The sequence below is a fragment of the Ptychodera flava genome, chromosome 15 (assembly GCF_041260155.1).
Source record: "Ptychodera flava strain L36383 chromosome 15, AS_Pfla_20210202, whole genome shotgun sequence".
Taxonomy (NCBI): Eukaryota; Metazoa; Hemichordata; class Enteropneusta; family Ptychoderidae; genus Ptychodera; species Ptychodera flava.
Genome location: NC_091942.1, coordinates 37,893,334 through 37,918,221, shown reverse-complemented (window position 1 = coordinate 37,918,221; position 24,888 = coordinate 37,893,334). Strand labels below are relative to the sequence as shown.

At 38.3% G+C, this 24,888-nt stretch overlaps 2 protein-coding genes across 6 annotated transcripts in view; one reads left to right on the top strand and one right to left on the bottom strand.

Annotated features, from left to right (window-relative positions):
- The window catches only part of LOC139152101 (eukaryotic translation initiation factor 3 subunit D-like), a 29,626-nt gene extending 12,321 nt beyond the window's left edge, over positions 1-17,305 (bottom strand). Inside the window, exons 1-9 of the mRNA XM_070725206.1 lie at positions 17,115-17,305; positions 9,703-9,748; positions 7,775-7,911; positions 7,020-7,169; position 6,697; positions 5,808-5,931; positions 2,457-2,589; positions 1,847-1,942; positions 1,062-1,110 (exon numbers count right to left, since the gene is read on the bottom strand). Coding sequence (XP_070581307.1) covers positions 1,062-1,110; positions 1,847-1,942; positions 2,457-2,589; positions 5,808-5,931; position 6,697; positions 7,020-7,169; positions 7,775-7,911; positions 9,703-9,748; positions 17,115-17,240 — 862 coding nt within the window. The 5' untranslated portion in view covers positions 17,241-17,305. The remainder of the gene's footprint in view (positions 1-1,061; positions 1,111-1,846; positions 1,943-2,456; positions 2,590-5,807; positions 5,932-6,696; positions 6,698-7,019; positions 7,170-7,774; positions 7,912-9,702; positions 9,749-17,114) is intronic.
- A 271-nt stretch (positions 17,306-17,576) lies between these two features.
- The window catches only part of LOC139152087 (E3 ubiquitin-protein ligase TRAF7-like), a 33,341-nt gene continuing 26,029 nt past the window's right edge, over positions 17,577-24,888 (top strand). For 4 of the 5 annotated variants that reach the window (XM_070725186.1, XM_070725185.1, XM_070725184.1 and 1 more), the window contains exons 1-2: positions 17,577-17,894; positions 23,143-23,272. The gene's annotated coding sequence lies outside the window, so the exon portion shown is untranslated. Of the gene's footprint in view, positions 17,895-23,139; positions 23,273-24,888 lie in introns of all 5 variants that reach the window. The other variant, XM_070725183.1, reaches the window with a different exon arrangement.

Below are 24,888 nucleotides of genomic sequence, written 5' to 3'. Positions count from 1 at the left end.
AAGCAATGCATTATCTACGGAACTGACACAATTTCCAGTGTAACTGAATACAAAGAAAATTTTTTGAAGAGTCACTACTTCATCTGTTCAGCAAGAGCAGCTGTATCAATTTTCACTACACAAGTTTCTTTGCAGTACCGCAATTATCCTATGCTACAAGTTCAGCTGTGAAACTTGTCAATAAACATATAACTGCCTTTGTCAATTGTATGCTGATAAAAGGGAAACAAGGAGCGTCTTTTACTCATTTTGGTTCATTTCAACCTGATCAAAGAAATCTTACAAACAACTACAAACATTTCACAATCATTTTGTCTCATCAGTGCATGGAAGAGTGAGAAGTGCACACAATATCATAACGTGGTACAGAAAACTCTGTTTAAGACATTGCTGTGCATCAGAAGCAGTGTTCCCGCTAAGGCTTATTGGCGCTACTTGCATAGTGTCTCCAACTGCTCTTGCACGGGAATTTCATGTTTTGCATAACTTTGGTTTCAGTCATATTGATTGACATTAGGTTTAGTGATGATAGACATCAAAACTCTGGGCAGAAGGTGCTATCTCAGTGCTGATTTTGCTTCCACATTTTGAGTTTTAGCACTCGTTGGTGAAGTAGTTGCTACCAACATGTAATATGTGTTCTGGGTAAGTTGTGACTATGTGACTGGATATACATAACTTGAAAAATTAGCATACATAGAGAAGGCACAACTGTAGCTGCCATGCCCTGCACGCACCATCACCGAAGTTATGATCCGAAGTTATGGACGAGAGATCATAGTGACACTGTTGGCATGTCAAAGGTCAGCTCTTACTGCATACATTTGATACTTATGGTACAGTTGATCATTTCACTGATGGTTTCAAAGTTAAGATGGTGTTAGAGCCAAGATATTTTACACTGTGACAAAAAATTGTTGTTTTGTCAAACTTTGGATATAATGTGGTTCATCTTGTATATTTTAGCATAGTGAGCACTGTCAATGACTCCATGGTTAATACTGAAGTATAAAGAGGTGATGAATCCTCTAGCCTAGAGATGGACCATCATAGTGACTTACCAAATTCTGACTCATCTCTCTTGTCAAAGAAAAGCTTTCCTCCAACATGCTGAAACAGAATGATAGAAACTATTTTACTGTTTTATGAAACATTCTGGGATACGTTTTGATCAACTGCAATGACAAGCATACTATACATTTACATATACAGTAACAGCCTTCTGCAGTGTAACTTCTACCTCCAAATATTTCTGAACTCTTTGTGTCAATTTAGGGATATCTTGAAATACCTCCTGGATCAGCTGTATATCAGTACATGAAATCTGTACAATTTCCTTGCATAGAAAAGAAATATCTTGATTCAGTGTTGTACAAATTAGCTTTGACAGCAGGGTAGTGTTCTGTCACATCTGCAGTAAGTATGCACATATTGACACGCCATGTAATAGCATAATGTTGTACTGATAAATCAAAACAAAAGTATCAAATCAAGTGCATGTTCAAAATGTATTGTAATAGTTATACAAAAACTACAATTAATATACACTGCATGTGATCCCTGCTGTGAAGGGTGCTTTTTGGCGGTTGCAAGTCGTGGCAAAGCTTGAAGTCATCGATAGTTGATGCAATTTGTGTAAACTTTCAATGATTTCAAGTAAATTTTAAAACTTCCTGCTGTCTACAAAGCGAATTGTGTTTATTTCTGCTTTACATTGGAACATTTTCTGTGCATCCATGTACATTAGTAAATACAGCAATTATAACATTGTCTGGGAAATAAAACTGTTGTACCATTGGAGACTAGAGTTACAATGTTTCTGTCTCAGAGATCAGTTGACACATACCTGAACAACCACATCCCAGGAGTAGACAGAACGATTACAACACATCAAGGTTGCTAAGATGATGTCTGTAGCAAACACGTTCCCCTTTGAGGCAAGCTGCAATTATACAATTGTGGAACATCGAGTTGAAAGCATGAATGAAACCAATGTGGCAAAATACAATGACATGAGTACAGAATAATCTCTGTTAACCCTTTTTATGAGTTGGCTGTGGTACAATGTCATTTTTCAATGTATTACTCCAGCTGATAAGGAAACTTTGGTGGAAGAAATAGATTTATAAACAAAAGTTCAAACATTGTTGATCTGAAATTGTCATCCTTGATCTACTCCTACCTATTTCATTACACTCATACTTTGGATCAACTATGCATTGTTGAATGATAGGCGGTTATCATGATGGCCGATTGCCACTGTCAATACTCGGTGTATATCAATATCTCAAGATCTCAGTGTAGAGGGCAGGTGTTGTGTGTTTGAGTTTAAGAGGGCATTTGTTGAAATATGGGGTATTTGTGCTGGACACCATGCAACACTGCAATATTTCACATAGTTTTTTAGATCTTATACCTTTCGAAGCAGTAAAGTTAGATGACTCCATGACACTCACCTTCCTTATAACAGGGTCATCAGTTGTAGTTACTTTGTGGAAGATACGATTCACTCTCTTCAACTTCTTTTCCAATTTGGTGGATACTCTATCGTAATTCTTATCATAATATTCCATGGATCCAGCACGGATTCTGAGAAAAGAAACACAAACAGTCAAAGAATCATGCTTGTACTCCATACACGCATACTTGCCGAAATGGAAATGATTTTGCATACAAAAGTGAGTTACGTTGAAAATTGAAACTTTCAAAGCGTTTATAACCTGTTCACCCAAATAAGCCTACTCAACAATAAGAAGTATGGCAGTGTCTCATTATTACAGTATCCCTCAGAGCTGAAGTCATGATGGCGTTACAAACACAATCCTGTAAAACAAATGCATGTGGGTATACACGTTTCTCTACTATGCATGTTTGTGGCTTTGTTTCCACTGTCCATTTCTGTTGAAGTTTGTGTTTTGCCCATCCCCTAGAACCAGGCCTAGAATCATCATTGATAACAATTGGTTTGGGCTAAACAATAGTGATAAAAGGGTTAAAGGGACATAAGCTGTAACTTGTAGCAAGTTTTTCAGTATTCTGTTCTGTATATCAACTACCGTGTCTGACCCTAATCCGTTTGTCATGCTGAAATTTCGAGTATTCTTTTTGTCAACACAGCTTGTATGTGTGTAGTGATCGTTGTTTATTGTTTACAAATGAATTCTAGTCCGGACTTGAATACAATTTCCAACAATAACAATGGAGATTATACTCATATAGGTTGTGTTGATATGCTAAATACTTGGCATTAAATTACAGTTTAGGGATTCAATGCAGAAAGTGTAGGGAAACCACAAAACAAAAGTTCTGAAAAAATAGCAAAAAGATACAGCTTATGGAGTTTGAAATCTGCCATGACCTTTGACCTTTGTGCTGCTCTGTGTAGCAATTCACTCAAATACAATACAATGTGTGGTCACATAATGGCTTCATGTTGACTTACCACACCAATGTTGGAAAATATGGTGAGGAAGTCTACGGTTAGCAGTCCATCTTTGATATCGACAATCATGTATAAACAAGTGAATTCCTCAAAACTTAATCTATGGATCATGATGGCTGGGCTTCAGTAAACTGTCAAACATGACTGGAGTATGAATTTAAAGATGAAAGATGCAAGACTTCACATTGAAATTCATGTTTTGGAAAAATAATATTTTCAGACTGACAGTACTGGCAGGTCAAAGGTTTTAAAGCTACATGTACAGGGCTGTCAATGTTTTTCAGAATAGAAGGGTACAAGTGAAAGAACAGGAGGGTACAGCCTTGTGCGGAGCGAAGCGGAGGAAGGCGTGCGCGCAAGCGCACGCGGGGGGAGGCCAGGAGGGGGGTGTCCCCCCTCCTGAAGCTGAAGCTTTTCTAATTATTTCATCTTCAATTGGTGGCCTGTGGTGGCACTTTTGAGGGCAATTTACTGTCAAGTTTATTATAACTGAAGCCCTATCAAAAGTAACTGAAATTGGATCTTGTGAAATAAATTATGAAAGACAAACAGAAGTATTACAGAGTTTATGTTTATTGATACACCAGGTTATTATTATTTGCATACAAATTCTGTTGAATTACAACCTGCTTAATAAAGATCATAATCTGAACCATATTTAGAATCACTGGAGTACTCGTCCAAGCCAAAGGCTTGTATGGCAGTACCAGCTGACAATACCTCAATATTGTGTGATTCTCAGGCTGATGAAACAGTAGCTTCAGAAACTACATCTGCAAAAACTATTTCTTCAGATGTATCTTTAGAAACTACACCTGCAGAAACTATTCTTAAGAAACAACATCTGCAGAAAGTAATTCAATAATTGTAATACGTTCCCATTCAAAAACAGCTAATCGTATTAGAGTTAAAAAAAATCTTGTCCCCACTGCAAAGACTGATGTCATAACGTCACGACAAAAAATTCCGATCTGTGTCTGGTTGATACTGCTGTATTTTATTTTGTCTGTTTCAAGACCTCTCCTCAGTTACGGCTATGAATTTCCAGTGTGAAAATTTACAAATGTAATGGGGTAAATACGAGACCATTACCAGAGACAATTTGAGTAGACGCTACGTCATACAAACAATTACATACTCAAGTTTACATCCGCTAATGAAATTGCGTGGCTTCGTTGTCCGTCGGCCTCTCAATCGACAAGATTGAGAATATGTTGATTTATTTACGTAGTAAATCCTTGCGCGGCGTGAAAGTAACGATCAAATCTTTTCTCCTGATGACTATCTATTCTGATATCCCTCACAGTAGTCCGAGTTTTGTCGAAACCCACGCCGGCCAAGTGGGTAGGCTCACTACATGCATGATATATCCATATTCAAAACATGGTTTACCGCCATACGTGACGTACGTGCAAGATATGTATAGCGAAAGTATATAGTCAAGCCTAGCTAAATTTTGTGATTGCCCTAAACATTAAAAAATGTTGGTCTTGGTAAATGATTTTGAAGGATCGGAATACCGATATTTGCTTTTGAGGAAAGATTTCAGATGTCGGAAAATATTTATCAAACTTCAATTCTCGGGCCTTCGAAACGACCACAGTACACAGCATGTACTACCGTAACTATACATTTCATAGAACGGCGGCTTGGTGCAAACAAATTCAGTGGTAGTCAAAACTCACTAAAAATTATGTCAATCCCCACAAAGTTTTTTTTTGCGCTGAGTAAACGATTCTTACTCATTGTAAAGAGTGTTCACGATCTGCAAACGGGAAAACAAATCAAAATTCCAGTCGCTAAATACACGTAATGCTATGGCACTTTGCTCAGACGCGGCGTGAAATCTACATTGCATGCTATACCATTGATGGATTGAACCCCCGATCACTGAAATTCCTCAGGAAAATAAAATGATTTACAAATATGAACATTACTTTTATATCCAGAGCCAGTGTAAGCCTCTCGGGGTCTTTTTGGACCCATAAATCCAACGTGGCTGTCGTTCTTTTCGTAGCCATATCGATCGTGTACGTCCGAAAACCAATCAGAACACGCAAAGCTTTTTGACAGTACCGATTGAAACCAATCAGAAATTGGCTACCAACGAGCCTTAGGGGCTGCGCCTCTATAGCACAGCGCAGCCAACGATAGAATTGGGACAGGAAAGATTCATAACGTGTGTAAAGATCGTCACTGCAGGCCATGAATAGGGAAACAGCCGGCGGCAAGACCAGTCTCCAGACGGCGATTTGCCGCCGGTGACCGGCTATAATTGACAGCCCTGCATGTATGTATCTGACATGCCAATTAGCAACATAAGCTGTGTAAATTCAATACAAAGACACACATCCTCTAAACTTACAGATCTTCTGGATCCTTGACATCCATGAATTTCAATTTACTAAGTCTTGGGAAATCCATTTCTTCTACAACCTTCCAGGTAGGTTTCACTTCCACAGAAGCCTCACGGTTCTTTACTGGACCCTCTAACAGATGAAAAAAGTCAACATAATAAGTACTTGGCTGTCACACACTTTATTTGAAGATAAAGAAATCATCAACTGTTGTTTGTACACGCAAATCATGATAATGTACGTATAATTTCAAAAGCTATTTACAAGATATGGTTATACATTTTGGCTGCTGGCTTGCCTAAATGATTGCCAATAAACATGGTCACACAATTTTATAAGTTAATTTTGACTTCCTGAGGTCCGAATATGTTATACTGTGTAAACACAACTTCAGAGAAAGCTATGGCCATTCACAATCAGAATCACTATATGAATCTAGAACATATATATGCATCTCATTTGTAGTATATTTTCACTTGTGTTCTCAGATTCTGATGATTGCTTGTGGTAGTGCTAAATGAAATTGCACTCTCGAGGTAGTGAAACTTGTTATCGGGAAACTGGCGCACAGAGAACAGTCGTTCTGCATGCCAATGAGCCCTCTACACTTTGTTCTAAAGTACAAGCAGACAACATGAAAAGCACACTCTGTCATGACCAGTACCACTTGTAATATACTTGCAAAATTTCGATGTTTTTATTTTTGGTAAAACTGTGCTTGTCCTGTCAAAACTGAAGATAAACAACAATTTGAATTTTGACTTTAGCTCAACATTTTGGAGATTTGGGAGTACAGTTCACTGGGCTGCACCAAATGCTGTGCCATAAGTAGTTCCTATTACAGTGAAAATATGATTCATATTTCGATATGTTAAAATACGGCTTCATATTCAGTACTCTCTGAACAATAGGAGAATGACAATACAGACATAGCATGCATAATGATGTGACAGGCCAACAAACATTGCCGACACACTTGCATCAATATTCACTTTTTATTAGTATTTCATAAGAAATTTTATTGTTTTATAGATTTACATGTATTATATTCTTTTTCATTATAGTTGTCAAGGTAAACAAATCATGCCAGAGTGCTTTCAATTTCCTTACTTGTTCAAAACATGAATTTGTGTTACTGTTTACAGACACTGTGTTTGCATTGTTTGATTGGATCATCATGAAAACTATCTGAACAGATACATAAACTACATGATACATACTTGGAATCTATTGTCAGTCCACTTCTTGTTGCCAAACTGTTTCTGAAGTCTTCTCATTTGACGTTGTCTTTCTTTCTGTGCTTTAGTCAGAGTCTGCATTCCAGCATTGGCTCTCTGCTCTCGTCTTTCACGATCTCTTCTGATATTACGCTGCAAATCATAGACAGTTTAAGAATAATATTGTTGAGGCCAGTCCATTTTTGTTTTCTCCTTTCCACTTGAACCAGTACAGAATTCAGATTCCCCACAGTCAGACATACCATACAATCATCATCACATGACATACCATGACGGTTATCATTATTTTACATACAACTTCTTTACTGGATATCCATTCATGAAATATTATCATAATTTATACAATTTGGGGAAATAAATCAATCTTATCATTGGAATGAAATTATAAATGAATACAATACATATATATATATAATATATATATATATATATATATATATATTATATATATATATATATATATATATATATATATATATATATATATATATATATATATATATATATATATATATATATATATATATATATATATATATATAAATTGAATGATGAGGGTAGGAGGGTTTATGGATATTTTCTCCATGAGGTCACTGTACAGTAATGTCTTGCACTGTAAATGATATAGGAAATCTGACAGGTATCTTTCCTATTTCCTAGATTTCAATCATTCTTTTCTTTCCACACAGAACAACTGATAGTCTGATTGACTTTTACTGAATTGAACACACACTCACCTGATTGACTCTGAATCTATTTCTTTGATACAATGGTTTAGGAATCTTAGCTGTATCAACAAGTTGGAAGGTTGTTTCATCTTCATCGTGGTAGTAAGCATACTGAGTGCCTGAACCAAACTGGGAATTGTATTTTCCTGGTTGAAAGGTGTGAAAATAATCAAAATAATGAACATAAATGTAAATACTGAAATCTTTTAGTACATTTTTCTTACTGTATCATCAAATATATTGTATGCGTCGTCACAACACATACATTTAAAACTAAACTTGAAGAGTCAAACAAAGTAACAATAAACAAATAGTTGACAATTTTAAAGTTGAACAAATGGCGTGTTGAAAGATAAAAGGCACAGCTAAATCAAAAATTCCCTTGCTACACAGCATTTTGCAGTGAGCTTTTAAAATCTAAACTCTAGCACTAGCTCCTGAAAACTTGGTTTGGAAATTATTTATGAAGGGATCATACTTGGAAAGCAAACAATATCATTGACACTGTACATAAAGTAATTGTTGTTGTTTGACGCATAGACCCTAGAAAAAGTGTCGATCTTTTACAGAATACAGAATGCATGCACTGTGTTTTTCCAGACATCAGTGTTTGTGGAGGGACCGTGGTGAAACATTACTGGCTAATTTGCATAACAAAATATCTGCAAATGAACTGTGCATTGGCATTACGTCTATGAAAAAATAACAGTTTGTAATTTATCCCTTCTTTGAAAAACTACATTGCAGCTCATAAAAACATAGAAAATAGCTTTAAATAGTAGCGCAAGGTGGAAAACAGCACAATTTAATAATTTCATCCCTTTTGGATCAAACCATGTCATCAATCAATCACATTATTGCTCTACAACACACTCAGTTTCTTTCATCTCTGCAGCCTTTGATTTTGTTTATAACTAGAACCTGTGATAAGCAAGAGCTGCTCTTATTTTTCTGGTAACCGAAGTGGTCATCTAGATTCTACTGCGCATGCTCAGGAATGTGTAAATTGATACATTAGGGAATTAAGCCATGCTTTACAGTAAATCATCTTGCATTCTCCTAACAACATGGAACATGGTCCAATGGTTTCCCAACCATCATTTTAGGATAGAAAACTCCGATGAAAAGAGATTTGCACCCAAAGAAAAATTGTTTTCACATTCTTTGAAAATTTTGTGAGTTGATCAATTAATAGAAATTCTTACTCAACTCACAGTCTCACTCAGTATATGCTGAAAAGGCAATATTTATTACAATTATAGTCTGACAAGCCTTTGAAATTGATTGACTGGACTTTTTTGACAGAGACTAAAATGACGAATATAAACTTGTTTTTGTCTGCTCGTTCAATTCCACAGGGATTATGGTGAAATGAAAAGCTTCAACTCAGTTAGATTATTTCTTTGAGGATTATTTCTTAAAGCTACATGAACATACATGCCGTTACTCCTGCAAAGAGGAAATTGATGTTGGAAACATTCCATAAGTCAGAATATACATGTTGTTAAATCTCAAAATATATCGAAACCTCATCCAATACTCAATCATTTTTGAATTTGCCACAGACACATTTACAAGCAAATTTACACTGATAGACAGATCTGGTGGAACACACAAGTCTTGTTAGCTAAAGTCATTTCAAAATCAGTACTAAATAGTCACAGTGGCAATCTGAAGCATCAACACAATGTGGTCACTAGTAATCCACTTTGACTCCATTCTGTTTCAAGATTGCTTTAGTTGACTCAAGAAAAATTGATATATTAAATGTGCTGATGTATGATTGAATCTGCAAAGAAATTCCTACATATTGAAAGTTAGGTGCCATACATGTATACTGTATCTACAAAAACTGTTGTCCTATACAAAAGATTAAAGTAAGGGTCTCAGACTGATAGTGAAATAATTATGGTGCATGTTGTATCAATCATACTTACCTAAATATCTTTTGTCTTGGTAAGTTGTTCCTGTCCAATCAGAAACCTACAAAAAATACAAAGTTAAAGGAAACATTTTGAGATTAGTACAATAGATCACAGCATTGAGTTAGAAGCAAGATGATTGGGCTCACCACTTTTCGTTTCTAATAGATCAATCATTCTAGACAAGTTTCCATTTACAGCATGAAGGCAGCTACCTCCCATGGTTACAGGTTTATTGCCATGCACTTACTGTACATGTACGTTCTTCACCTTGTGGACCAAGTAACATTTTCTACACACATCACTTACACCAAATAATAGAAAGTCTTTCATATAAACACAAGTATTCTCTTTGGACAGTGTGCTGATCCTGAAAAGGGTCATGTCACAAGTGGCATCTTGTCCCAAGGAGAACTGTTTTGTGTTTGCAATATTTTACAGGCTTAGGCTCATAGTCATATCATTGTCCAGCACTAAGGGCAAGTTCAGGTACAGTGAACTGACTAGAGTTGTCAGGCTAACTTTGTTAGCCAAAGGTGTTTATTCGAGCAGGCACTCTTTCATATGAGGCTAGGTTATTTTGTTGTCAAATTACGACAAGATATAAAGAATGAAAATACCAGTACTTTGATTGATCAACAATGGCAGAGAGAAAGAGTAAAGTTGTTTGATCCCCTACACATAATAGGGTGTTTCAAGAGGTTCCCAGACACTTCGCACAAAAACCACTTTGCACCATACCATCTCGTCCTTTACCATTTCTCACCAAAACCACTTCGCACCAAAGCAACCTTGTACCAAAACCACTTCATCCAAAAAGTCAAGTCGCCCCAAACTTATCGCCAACCGGTAAGCTGAAAATATCTAACTGCTGCCGTCGAAGTTTTCATCATCTTTCTGTCATCTCAGGACTGAAATCTTGAAACTCTACACATTTCGAGTAAATGACATCGTGCAATTCCACGCACGGCACCTGAGTTGTAGCATTGAGTTGTTTACGTGTTTCTTCTTTCTCATTTCTTACTCTACCGTTTATGGTTTCATGCAACAATAAATGGTTTGTGGTAGCCAAACTGTCCCGAAACATTAATGCTTCCAAGTTGCAGGTAAAAACAGTGTTATGATATGTCGTGGCATCGTTGTTTTAGGACGAGTTGATGGTACTATACTTTGGGCGAAGTGGTTTTAGTACGAGGTGGTACTTGGGGCGAAGTGGTGTTGGACCAGGTAGTACTTGGGATGAGGTGGTTTTGGGACAAAGTTGTGTGGGGCGAACTGGTTTTGGTGCGAAGTGTCTGGACCCCGTTTCAAGATTCTGACCAGGGACAAAAATATTTTTTTTAACTACATGTATCTTAAGCTCCAGGTTTATTGCTTTGATCGTAAATATTTTCTTCCCTTATGTTTCCTATAGACCATTATAATCTTTTACTCTCCTTCATGACTGTCCATACTGTTTTATGACAGCTGTTTTAATCACTATCCTATCACTCTCTCAGCTAATTTTCAGATTGTGATTTTCATTTCAGCAGTTGTTTTCAATCTGTATGCCCTGGTGCTTTCATAAATTCAATACATACATATGACCATTAATTAATGTCAAGATATGTTGTTAACCCTGTCATACTTCAAATGAATATAGATGTACCATATCACAACGTTTATGTGGTGTATGCCAAGTTATATACTTCAATGGGGTCCACACACCTTGCACCAAAACCAGATTGCCCTTCACAACTTTGTCCCAAAACCACCTCATCCAAAATACTACCTTGTCTCACCTCACGTCACTCAACTACATGTACCAGCTTGCTCCAAAACTATTTCACCCCATAGATCACAGTGTAATGTCTTGCATTGCACTTTTAGACATATGCTGTGGCAAGACATTTTGGCTACCACAAATCTTTCCTTCTTTCCAAAATCATAGACTGTGTAGAATTGGAAAAAAGGAATATTGCAAATATGCCTGCAAACCACGTTCACAAGTACAATTGTAGCCTGATGAGTAATAGAGTGTGGTGAAGGTGTCCATCTGTGACAACGCTGTCTCCCTACACATCTGTATGTAGAGTAGATAATATGGTTACGGTCTTGCATGCTGTTGTTAGTTTCTCGAAATGTGTTCATTTTCAAGGCTATGATAGGTGATGAAATCTTCATGGGTATTGGTGGGGTTTCCAGTTATTTTCAGCTTTACAGGTTGGTGACAGTTTGAAGTGAACTAGAGTTGTTTGGGGTGAAATGGGTTTGGGGCAATGAGACTCTTCCAGTGAAGTGGTTTTGGTACGAGGTTGTTTAGTTGCAAAATGGTATGGGACGAGGTGGTATGCTGTGACTTGGATTTGGGGCAAAGTGTCTGGCAACCTTTCAGTAATCCCACTAAATTGCAAGATACTGTTTATCTGGGTCCAGACACTTCGCACCAAAACCAGTTCGCCCCACACAACTTCGTCCCAAAACCATTTCGCACCAAAACCACCTCGTCCAAGTACTACCTCGTCCAACGCCACTTCGCCCCAAGTACCACCTCGTACAAAAACCACTTCACTATTAAAGGTTTACTTCCGTCATCTCGTCCTAAAACAGGCTAAAACGTCGACGCGGGTGCCACGAATCATAACGTTGTTTTTACCTACAACTTGGCTACCACGAACCATTTATTCTTCCATGAAACCATACGGTATATTTAGAAAAAAAAGAAACACGCAAACTACTAAATGGTATATTTCAGGTTCCGTGCTCGGTATTGCATGATGCGATGTCATTTTCTCGAAATGTGTACAATTTCAAGATTTCAGTCCTGGGATGATAGAAAGGTGATTATAACTTCACTGGCAGTGGTTGGTTATTTTCAGCTTTTAACGGTTAGCGATAAATTGGGGAGTGAAGTGGCATTGTTTTTGGGGCGCAATGGTTTTGGGTGACGTGATTTTTGGGCGAAGAGGTTTGGTACGAGGTTGTTTTGGTGCGAAGTGGTTTTGGTGCGAAATGGTATGGGACGAGATGGTATGGTGCGAAGTGGTTTTGGTGCGAAGTGTCTGGGAACCGTTATCTCAGTCTGAAGATCTAGAGGTACAGTGTATGTCACAAATCCTGTATTCTGTAAAGTTACAGATCATTAGATGTGTGATATCAGGACTGAATTATATAAGTCCACGCTCAGGACACAACAGTCAGTCAAAGGAATTACACCGGTAACTGGTCTTTTCGGCAACGAGTCGTTTCGGCCTCTCAATTTCTGGCCCCAAGTCACTTTGGCATCGCAACCCAAGACGTTTCGGCATCCGTGTTTCGTTTTTTTTTTCAAACTACTGTATTTAGTATTGACTGATCCGTCATATTCGTAAGCGTGACCTTTGCGTTCTGACCAGTACTTTCACATGCATTTTGTGTGACTTTTGCCGTGCTGTTTTGGCACCGCGTTCAAACTTTTGCCATGTTCGTGGCTATTGATATCGATAAACTTGTGTCACAGATTTGAAAATGATATGAAGCTTTTTCTTACGATCTCTTCCCATGTTCTCACAAAGATTAAAGCATGTACGTGAATGCATGGAGGTAGCTTCCTACCTCCATGGTGAATGTTAGTTGAAACTACTTTTTAGTGCTTTGATTTGCAACAATATACGCTCCAGCACTAGTTCCCACAGGTAGCCTTCAGCGGTGCCGAAACGTCTTGGGTCGCGGTGCCGAAACGACTTGGGGCCTGAAATTGGGAGGCCGAAACGTCTTGGGCCGAAACGACCTGGTGCCGAAACGTCAAGAAACCCTAACACCAAACAGTGGCCAAGAGCTTTTCGTAATCAGCAAGGCCGAAGGGGCAAAAGTTGTTGCGGCTGCAAACTTAGTCGGCTCATGAGCCATGCTTCTATGATGATCCATAGTCCCTCCTGTTGATGATCAAACTATCATCTATGGAGGTAGAAGCGGTCTCGCTTCTACCTTCGAGCCCTGCGTACGATGCTGTGAGTTCCCGGCGGCCGTACAACGCCGGGAACACAGAGCAGACATATGCATGGCGTTTGTTCTCGACTCGTCTCAACGGTAACTGGTCAGGGTTTTACATGACGCGCATTTCTGCGTCCTTTACGCATAAAACCGGACCAGGACCCCTCAAAAACTAAACTACGCGTCCCTTCGGACGCAGAAATATCTGTTGCTGGTGTATATCTCGCGAAGCTGCTGAACACGTACAACACATCCCAGTAACCTTACCGACCCCATACTTTAATAGAATGCTCCGTAGTGCATTGGCCTCCACTGTTTGATGACCAATGGTACCCGCGGAAACAAATTTTACTACCGTAAAAAGTGTAAACTGATTCTTAATTGGTCGATTTCTTGTTTGCGGCGATCAATACATGTTTCTATGCATCATGGCGGGTCGTGTCAAATACCCAAAACAAGCCGATCTGCGAAAGTTTTTCGACAGCCGCAGCAACCAGCACGATGTAGGTTTGGTAGAGGCCGAAACAGCAGCTACGCCATGCGATACTGATACATCAGATCCCCCGGCCAAGTCAGCAAAATTACGAACATTCAACAGAAGTTGGCTCAATAGATTTACAAATGGCTTCGATATTCTGAAGAGCGAAACGTCATGGAATGCGATGTATGTTTGAAATCGAATGTTACATGCCCGTTCACGGAAGGTTGTTCTAATTTTCAACATTCAACTCTCACTCGTCATCAGGACTCGAAAAGTCATCTCACAAGTGTTAAAATCCTAAGCTTGAGGTCACAATTTACTACCGCTCGCAAATCTGCAGAGGACCGGCAGGTGCAGGGTAAACGAACTCGAGGCGTACGCTGCACAATTACGTACTGTTTATCTGATCGCTAAACGTGACCTTCCATGCGATGTATTCACTGACATCATGCATCTACAGAATCTGAACGGCTTTGACATTGAATATTACAAACGTCCGCAGATAGTTATGGAGTTTGAAGAGTGTATTCAACGTGTGATCGAGAAGTCCCTGATTGATAGCATACATGCAAGTGATTTCATCGGTATAATGTTGGATGAGACTTGTGACAATACATAACCGTTCATAAGAAACTTGCCATATATGTTCGATATATTCAGAATGGCGAGGCGAATGTTTCTTTCCTCGGTAACCAGCAAATTGCCACTGCTGCAGGGATCGAAAACGCCTTGATTGAATTTTTGACTAGGAAAGAAATCTGTGACGCGGCCGTAGACAAAATATATGGACTGGGAACAGACGGGGCGGCCGTAATGACCGGTCGTTTGAACGGGTTGGGTGCAAAATTAAAAGCCAGAAATCCCAACCTTGTTCAAGTGCATTGTGTTGCACATCGATTGAATCTTGCTGCTTCTCAAGCAGGCAGAGATATTGAATATTGCAAAGAATATCATAATATAATCCATTCATTGTATAAATACTTTAATGACTCTAGTGTGAGATATGACAAACTTAGAGAAATTCAAACTCTGTTGAATGGAAAGGCGAAACAAATTACTGAGCCTACATCTGTTCGCTGGTTGTCGGTTGAATCAGCTGTCAAGATGATTTTCATCAGTTTTGAGCCAATTGCCTTGGCACTTGCAAGTGACAAAAAGGGGAAAGAATGATGGGCTGTTGAAATTTGTCTCCAATTCATTGTTTCTGCTATTCACTGCCTTATTGATTGATGTCCTTACTGTGATTGGAATTTTGAGCCTTACATTTCAGAAAGATTCTGTCAACCTATCCCATATCAAAAAAAGTGTTCAGTCTATTAGGGACACATTGAATACAATGACTAATGATTCACACACTGTCAGAGAAGTCTTTAATGATTTGGGTGATGTTCCTGGCAATGGTCAGAAAAACACATACAAAAACATTAAAATCACTTACAATCAGCCACTCAGACAGAGCTTCTGTAGTGTACGAGAAAATTATATCAACAAACTACTGCAGAATTTAGATTGCAGATTTCCAGATGATGAGATGAATATTCTGGAATGTTTTAATGTAATTCTAAACCCACACAGATATCCTGAAAATTTGGCCAACCTACCTGACTATGGGGTCAACCAGCTTGATCAACTGTTGAATCATCATAACAATACACCTGGTATTGATGCTGATAGAGCTAGGGCACACTTTCTTGTTTACAAACACTTCACAAGATCTCATAGGGACGCACTGAATTTTGATATGTATATCAAGCTGTTGCTAACTGATTTTACAGAGGAGTATCCTGATCTTGCCATTCTTGCTAAAATTGCTCTTTTCATACCAGTGTCCTCTGCCCCATGTGAAAGGGGCTTTTCAGTACAAAATGCCATCAAACAGAGGGCACGAAATAGACTCAATCCTCAAAGGCTTAATAGACTAATGTTCATCAAACTGGTTGGCCCCATCACAGATGATTTTGACTTCATAAACAATGCTAGGTTATTTGCTGAAGGAGCTGCTGGCAGAGTGTGAACTCAACCTACTGGACTTGCTGGGTGAATGCCATTTCAGAGTATGAAATTACTTACCTTCTTGTCAATTTGACAATTTGAATACTTGTTCAAATTTCACAACTTTGTGAACTTGTCATTAAAGTTATGAGATCATTTCAATTATGAATAGTGTTCTTTGAATTGATCAATGAGGGACCTCAGTGTGAACTAGAATTTTCATGTAAGAATAATTTTAAGAAATGCGCAACCATTTGCCGTGTGTTATAACACTAACTGAACACAGTGAAGACCATGGCATGGATAAACAATAAAATATTCTTTTGAAATAAATTGGGACCCCCATATTTTGATGTAGGACTCCCATTTTCTAACACCAGGGGTCCCAGGGACTCTCAAAAGTAAAAAGATATGTAAAACCCTGCTGGTCATTCGCACCAAGTCATTCGACCCAAGTCGTTTGGCCTCGCAATTTCCGGCCCAAAGTCATTTCGGCACCGCAACCCAAGACGTTTCGGCATCCCTGTTTCGATTTGTTTTCAAACTATTTAGTAATTGGCTGACCGGACCGTCATATTCGTAAGCGTGACCTTTGCGTTCTGACGAGTACTTTTCTGTGCATTTTACCGTGCTGTTTTGGCACCACTTTCAAACATTTGCCGTTTCGGCGGCTATTGCTATCGATAAACTTGTGTCACAGATTTAAAAACGATATGAAGTTTTTTTCTTACGGTCTCTTAATATGTTCTCACAAAGTGAAGCATGATGTACATGAATTTTATTTGACACTACTTTTTTAGTGCTTGGATGTGCAACATTACGCTCCAGCACTAGTTCCCTCAGATATCCCTGAGCAGTGCCGAAACGTCTTGGGTCGCGGTGCCGAAACGACTTGGGGCCTGAAATCGGGAGGCCGAAACGTCTTGGGCCGAAACGACTTGGTGCCGAAACGTCTAGACCAGCATGCAGCATTCACAGCCTGACGCATTCACAATCTTCCTACCTTTCCGAGGCGATCTCCTTTGGAGAATGGTTGGTATGGCATATCCTTAAATTGCTCTGGGATCTCACATGGCCCCCAGCCATAAGCATTGTCTTGGATTGTTGGTGGTATAAAGTGGGCTGACATTTTTCAACATTCAATATGTTGCCTGCTTCTCTACACATGTAATCCAGCAAATGGCGGCAGCAGTACGCCCTCTATAGAAAAGGTGAAATGATTACAAACATTCGAGAAACTGGGAGAGTTGAAAAACAGGTTGTTTTTATTTCGTTGTGTTTCAGACAGTTCGAATGCTTCACTGGAGTGAAGTTGCTCAGTGCAATTTTTTATTGCTTAAGAATTATAGGTCCCCTGGAAAGACATACCTCTGCCACTTTTTTTGCCCACTGAAAACACCCAATAAAAAAAATCGACGGGACGCCAGCAACGGTCATTCTAGTTGACAGTTTCGCATACGAGATTTCGTACGCCTACGCAGCTGACATACGGAACTTAGACGGATGTGGAAAAGGTATACAAAATATTACTTTCAGCCCACGAAGAAGTAGATTGTATTGATAACGATCACATGCGAAGCATCAACTTACAGTTGTAGTTCTCAGGCAGTTGTCTTCTTGTTGTGATCGCATTATATACCCTCTCGATCGTGGTTGAAACATAAGCAAAGTGACGGCAGTGATCAAGGATTGAAGGAATAGTGAATTGATATGGTCACCCATCTTCGGAAAGTTACTCAAACACAGACAAGTTCACCGTCGTACATTTGAAGGTTGTCAGCAGGTAATTTTATACGGTGTATTACAGTTAAACGTCTAATACTGATTTACAAGGAATCGATTTCTGGCGGTTAATATCAGCACGATCTACCATACATATCGGTGTAGATTGTGCAAGCTATGCGATAGTGCATAATACAACTTACAAGTGGTGTGATTCATTAGCATATTATAAAGGCTTCTGATGACGTCATACAATTGGGGAAAGTTTGTGGCTATTTTAAGGTAGTGACTCAGTTTGGTTGACACATATTTTCAATCAAAAGTTTCACATAGAAAACAGGGTCTCACACCCAACATGTGGTACATTTTCTAATAGGTCTATATTTGAAGAAGGTAAAAATTTTGTTTAGTTGTCAAAACATGCATTGGTATGTTTGTTTAAGTCAAAAACATGTGATTTTGAATTTTTTCACTTAAAAGAGTATAAGTAAGAATTGGCAGCACCCCTAAGTGATCTGTTAACGGCACTAGACAGCTGGATATACAGGGGGAAAAACCGTTTTTGGATTTTTGAAATTCGCTTTGTTTCTGCGCAGTGAGCCTTCGAAGTGTGAACTGTCGGATTTTCGCATAAATTATCGGCTTTTGTTCACGTTTGTCAAGTTATCGTCACTTCAGGGGGGTTTATCAAAAATCTAAGACACGGTTTTTCAGGTCTATTCATGAAGTGTTAGCATGCGAAGAATCGGGGAAATCCGCCCACGCGTCGCCGACTTACACTCATTTGAAGGTGCGCATACATAGCAAAAATCGGAACTGAGAAAATCGACGATTTGTGTAAACGTCCCATTTTTCACACAAAATCGCCGAAAAAAGTCGGATTTTTGTGCGTTTCAAAAAACATTATTCGATCTGGGTCTAGGTTAAATATTGGGCATCAGGTTAGAGAATTTCTGACAAGTCCTAAACATTAGTTCGCCTAAAAATGATGAAAATTGTGCGTAGAAACGTGAGGCTGGTCAGCGTAAGCGGTGGGTACTATTTACACGATAAACACTAGAGAGATAATTCAGGGCATAATCTGTTTGTCAAATACGTATCTAGCTTATAATTATATTAACTGTACACTGTTTGGTAACGGTTAGAGTCTGGTTACAAGACGAGAAAAGTTTAAAAAAATCATACAGCCGGAATGGTTTACAGGTCTGCGTTCTGCGACGACGCGCGCTCGCTCTCTCGCTAGCGCTCGACTTCCGGTCTCACAGCCCGTAATTTATGCACGTACCAAGTGTGAAATGGTTGCCCAGTTCATTTTAGTGCCGATTTTTGTGCCTATAGTACAAGACGTCACTTGCTTGCTTGCTTGCTTTCAGAGATGAGACGACCAACTCTCGATACTCTAAAAAATTCTGTAGTTGAGAAGTTCAAGGAATGCGGGAAAGTCGCACTTGTTTTTGTGGTTTTCACATGTGATCTGCTGCAGTCCTTTTGCTCACCATAAAAAATGACCGGGTTTTCGTGCGCTATTTCGCTTTCCACTGTGACATGTACTATTATGGCCTCGGGTATGAAACCAAAATCAACTTCAGTTACACGTAAAAGCGATTCTTCATGACTTAAAATAAACGACTGAGGCGATACTCGACAGATTCACTCATTGTAAAATTGAAACGGCGACATATCGCGACACCCAGCGACACTCTCTTGACCACAGATAGAAATTGACAGGCAACGATCGTGAAGCGACGTTTCGCGTACGTTGCTGTGCTCTAGACCGACATAACAGTGTCGGATTGACAAATTGGACAAACCATGCTTCCTACATCTATGGACAAACTAAGTCCAACGGAGCTATTCATCGAAAAAGCTATTCCAGGAGCAATTTTTGAGGGCAGGGGAAATTTTAATTTTGCTAGGGCAGGGGACATGTTTTTAGGTGGTAGGGGAGCAAATTTTAGTTTGTTTTGTAGGGCAGGGCGGATATCGGTTGATTGTCCTGGGGACAGGGCTTGGCGAAAAATTTTTTGAGGGGAATTGTTTCCAGGGCAGGGGAAATTGGCAATTTTTTTTCGCCACAGGGCGAGGGAGCTTCAAAAATTCACAGTGGGAAGGGGAAACAGGCAAAAATAAGTGGGGAGTGGGTAAAAATGAAGTTTGAGAGTGGGAGAGTAAGTCGAAAAATTTTCTGTGGGAGGGCAAATTATGAACAGCTAATTAATTACCCTCTTGACTTAAATTTAGTCAGTTCACATTATTTGTCATGCACAATGTATCTTATCATAGTAAGGACCTTTTTTAAAACTGCACTGTTCGTTGGCTGCACCTGTCCAAGATATGGGCTGCTGTTATAGAACCATATTTTCCAGTGAAGATTAAATAGATTCTCTTTGGACGGCAGTGTAATCTATAGCCGGCGCGGCGGAGTACGATGCTATGTGTTCCGCTACAGCTAATCGCCTCGCTCACCACAACCCTGCAAAGACCCGTACGTAGGGTCGGTGACTTCAAATCCATTTTGGGACTTGACGTAAAAAGCCAAATTACTGTCGAAATTCAGCGTTCTTGGGCCCAAGTCGTATCCCTGCCTACCTCAGCTACTCGATCGCTTCCAAAAATGCCAGTCTTTTATTCACTTTTCGTAAATAACCGTCGATGTCGGCAACTCTCTCGCTAGCCCTGTGTACGATGCTGTGTGTTAGCTGTAGCGGCCAACACACAACATCGCGTCCATCAGCTTTCCATTTTGCTTCTTCGGCCCCGTTTGCGTTTTCTACACTGCTTATACTGACTGCAGTCATCACCCATGTTGGATAGCGTCTCTTATGAAGACGTGCGCGCATGCGCAACATGGTGCGTAAAAATTTACATAATCTCCTCAAGGTATAACGATAACGCTGACAGTAATCCGGACCGTTAAACAAAAAGAAAATAATAACTCGCGCAGTGGTTAGAAGGCCGTGTTTTCACTAAAATTTAAGACATTTTCCAGTACAATGTTATCTCACAGTTTCCTCTAATAAAAAGATCATATTTCAGGGGTTCAGAATATGAAATAATCACAAAATCGCAAAAATTTACAAAGGAACCCGAGTCACTACCTTAAAGTAGTCTACAATGGCCATTGAAGTTCTCGTCTTTGTTTCCAGAAACCATTTTCAATAAGGGGTTGGTACGTCTGTCATCATACGTTAATAAATGTCACGCTTAGCGATACTCCTTTAACATTTGCTTTCCTCCTAAGAAACTTTGTTAGTACGTAGGTTTTACTGGTTTTTATAGCATTTAGTTTTACAGATTTAAGGGATACAGTAGTGTCTAGATAAACTTAAAATGATATTAATTTTATGATTTTTCTGGTCATCAAATTTAGGAATTTCTTGAAGTTTTGCTGAGAGCTTTGTAATAGTGCAGTACATGTAATATCAGTGTTGCAGCCAGGACGCGCCCTGCAACACTGTAATATGCAATGAGAATCATTGTCAATGGTGCATTAGATTGGCCTCAGAACACACTGGCAGCATCCCTCATAATCAGTGGTATTGTAAGAGGGTGTAAACCAGTGGATGAACAGATAATGGCATTTTCTAGTCATTTTATTAGAGCGCACAATTAAAGATCAACAGAACAGCATAGTTCTGTATCACAGACCTTTGCCACAAACATTAGCAAAAAGAGTGTTTTATGTGAAAATACCCCTTTCTCAGTTTATTAGCTACTATAGACTATAGCCTATAGAAGCTATTGGGATGGGTATCCGTCTGGCGTCCGTCGTCAGTCTGTATGTATGTATGTCCGTTTGTGAGGCGTCCGTCCACTCAAATATCTTGAGAACCGCAGTACTTACTGATTTGATATTTGTTGTGTAGATGAAAAATTTATGAGAAACTGTTTTTTAATTTTTTGATGTTGTTAAAATATGCAAATTAGCACCAAAAAAGGCGTTTTTGGTAAAAAATCTCCACTGGTCAGACAGCTTTGTTAAATTGGTATACAGGTCCCTAGGGATAACCCAACTTAGATTTGTTCAAATTGTGATGAAATATGCAAATCTGTATTTTTAAGGAATTTTTTTGTCATTTTGGGTCAAAACTTTATTTTATCAAAACCACTCGTCTGACAGCTTTGATATTTGGTATACAGGTTCCTACAGATAAACTAAATATGATATATTGAATATATGATGAAATCTGCAATTTTGTATTTTTGGTGCAATTTTTGCCATTTTTGGTCAAAAAATGTGTTTCTCAAAAACTACTTGTCTGATGCCTTTGATATTTGGTATACAGGTTCCTAGGGGTTGTCTTAGTGTGATTTATTGAAATTTGATGAAATCTTCAATTTTTGTATTTTTGGGTCAATTTTTGCCATTTTTGGTCAAAATATTTGTTTCTCAAAAGTTACTCATCTGATAGCTTTGATATTTGGTATACAGGTTCCTAGGCTTTATGTAATATAATGTAATATATTGAAATTATGATGAGATCTTCAATTTCATATTTTTGCAGCTTATTTGCCATTTTTGGTCAGGCCATCCTGAAATGAGCTATCAAAAGAAATATCCACCTTCTTCATCAATACATGTGTCACAAAAAGTTATTCTCTACATACACAGTAGAGCTCTATCGACTGTTGGGTCACTTGTTTTTTCAAAACCGCTGGTCAGACAGCTTTAATATCTGGTTAACAGGTCCCTAGGATGACCTTAGTGAGATAATTTCATACAATCAGGAAATACTTAATTTTATATCCATGTCTACAGTAGCTTCAGGGACTTTGGCCCTATGTTTAGAAATGTAATCAGTCAACTTTCTTACATTTGTCCAGTTTCTGACGTAAAACTGAGTTGCTAGTACTTGTAACTGTAATCTTTGCTGATTGTTCTGTTTTGTGTGTTATCAATCAAAGCATGAACATCAACTGTTCAATGACAGTATGAGTGGAGTGTGTTGACTGTACATTGATACCAGTGTGCCCTCTATATCATCATTTGTTCTTGAACTGTATCTCAATATTGCTTGTCAAGTTATGCATGAAAGAAGATAAAATGAAAACTGAACTTCTTGACTCAAACTATAGGCAGATTTTGTCTCTCAAGTTTTGTAAATTATTGGAATGATTCATTCAGTACATACAGAAAGTATAGATCAACATATTTAGGGAACATTTTTCATGAGTATCATTTCAATTAATTCTTTTTGTATGTCAATGTGTAACAAAATGCAGAGTCTAGCTATGTGTTGGTCAATGGACCTTGCCATTATCACCAGCAATAAATAAGTATTGATTTGTATCCTTTTGTTGTCTAGCAGAACTGACTACATTGTAAGTTGGAGAGTTGAAGCATTCCCGACTACTGTTTGCAAAACTAGGAACCATGGATACAGAAACAAGCAACCTCAGAGTTTACCGTCACCCTTACTCGACCAAGATGTTAATAATGTAAGTATGATGTATTAGTTCAGAGTCAGGATGTATTTGATCCGTTTATACATTCACATTTCTGATATTGTTATGATAACATTTTGATTTCAAATACAGCCTATGAAAAGTAACTGATAGCAGAGATCACACCTTTCTCCCAAATTCTGTGTGCTACTTTTTAGCTCCGCTGTCAGCGACGCGGAGCTTATCAAATAGGTTGATTATCCGTCGTCGTCCGTCGTCGTCCGGCGTCCGGCGTCCGTCGTCGTCCGTCAACAATTGCCTTCTCCTCTGAAACCACAAGTCCAATTGCTTTGAAATTTTATATGCAGTTCACTTGGGGTGACCTCACTTCAGTTTGTTCAAATCATGGTGAAATTTGCATATTTGTATTTTTGGGGCATTTTTTGGTGTTTTTGGTAAAAAAATCTTCTTCTCTGAAACCGCTCGTCCGATTCCTTTGAAATTTGATATGCAGTTTGCTTAGGGTGACTTAAACTAGATTTGTTAAAATGGTGGTGAAATTTGCATATTTGTATTTTTAAGGCAATTTTTGTCATTTTGGGTAAAAAAATCTTTAAAAATCTTCTTCTTCAAAACTAATGGTCAGATAGCTATTATATTTGGTACATATGTCCCTAGGGATGATCTATTTCAGATTTGTTCAAATTGTGCAGAAATATGCAAATTTGCATTTTTAAGGCAATTTTTGCCATTTTTGGTCAAAAAATGTATTGCTCAAAAAGTACTGGTCTGATAGTTTTGAAATTTGGTATACAGGTTTCTATAGATGAACTAAGTAATATATATTGAATTTCTGATGAAATCTGTAATTTTGTATTTTTTGGGCAATTTTTGCCATTTTTGGTCAAAAAATGTGTATTTCCAAAACTACTCATCTGATAGCTTTGAAATTTAGTATACAGGTTCCTACAGATGAACTAAATGATATTTATGGAAATAATGATGAAATCTGCAATTTTGTAATTTTGGGGCAATTTTTGCCATTTTTGGTCAAAAAATGTGTTTCTCAAAAAGTACTGGTCTAACAGCTTTGAAATTTGGTATACAGGTTTCTACAGATAAGCTTAGTAATATATATTGAATTTCTGATGAAATCTGTAATTTTGTATTTTTTGGGCAATTTTTGCCATTTTTGGACAAAAAATGTGTATTTCCAAAACTACTTATCTGATAGCTTTGAAATTTGGTATACAGGTTTCCATAGATGAACTAAATGATATTTATTGAAATATGACATCTGCAATTTTGAATTTAAGGGCAATTTTTCTCATTTTTGGTCAAAAAATGCGTTTCTCAAAAAGTACTGGTCTAACAGCTTTGAAATTTGGTATACAGGTTTCTATATATGAACTGAGTGTGATATTTTGAAATTATGATGAAATCTGCAATTTTTATTTTTGGGGGGCAATTGTTGCCATTTTTGGTCAGAATATTTTATTCTAAAAACTACTCATCAGATAGCTTTGGTTGACATGTTCTTAGGGATGATCGGATGTGATATATTCAAAGTATGATGAAATCTTCAATTTTGTATTTTTGCAGCTTATTTTAGCCACTTTTTTCTGGCCACTGCATTGAGTTATCAAAGATTTCCACCTTCTTCATTAACA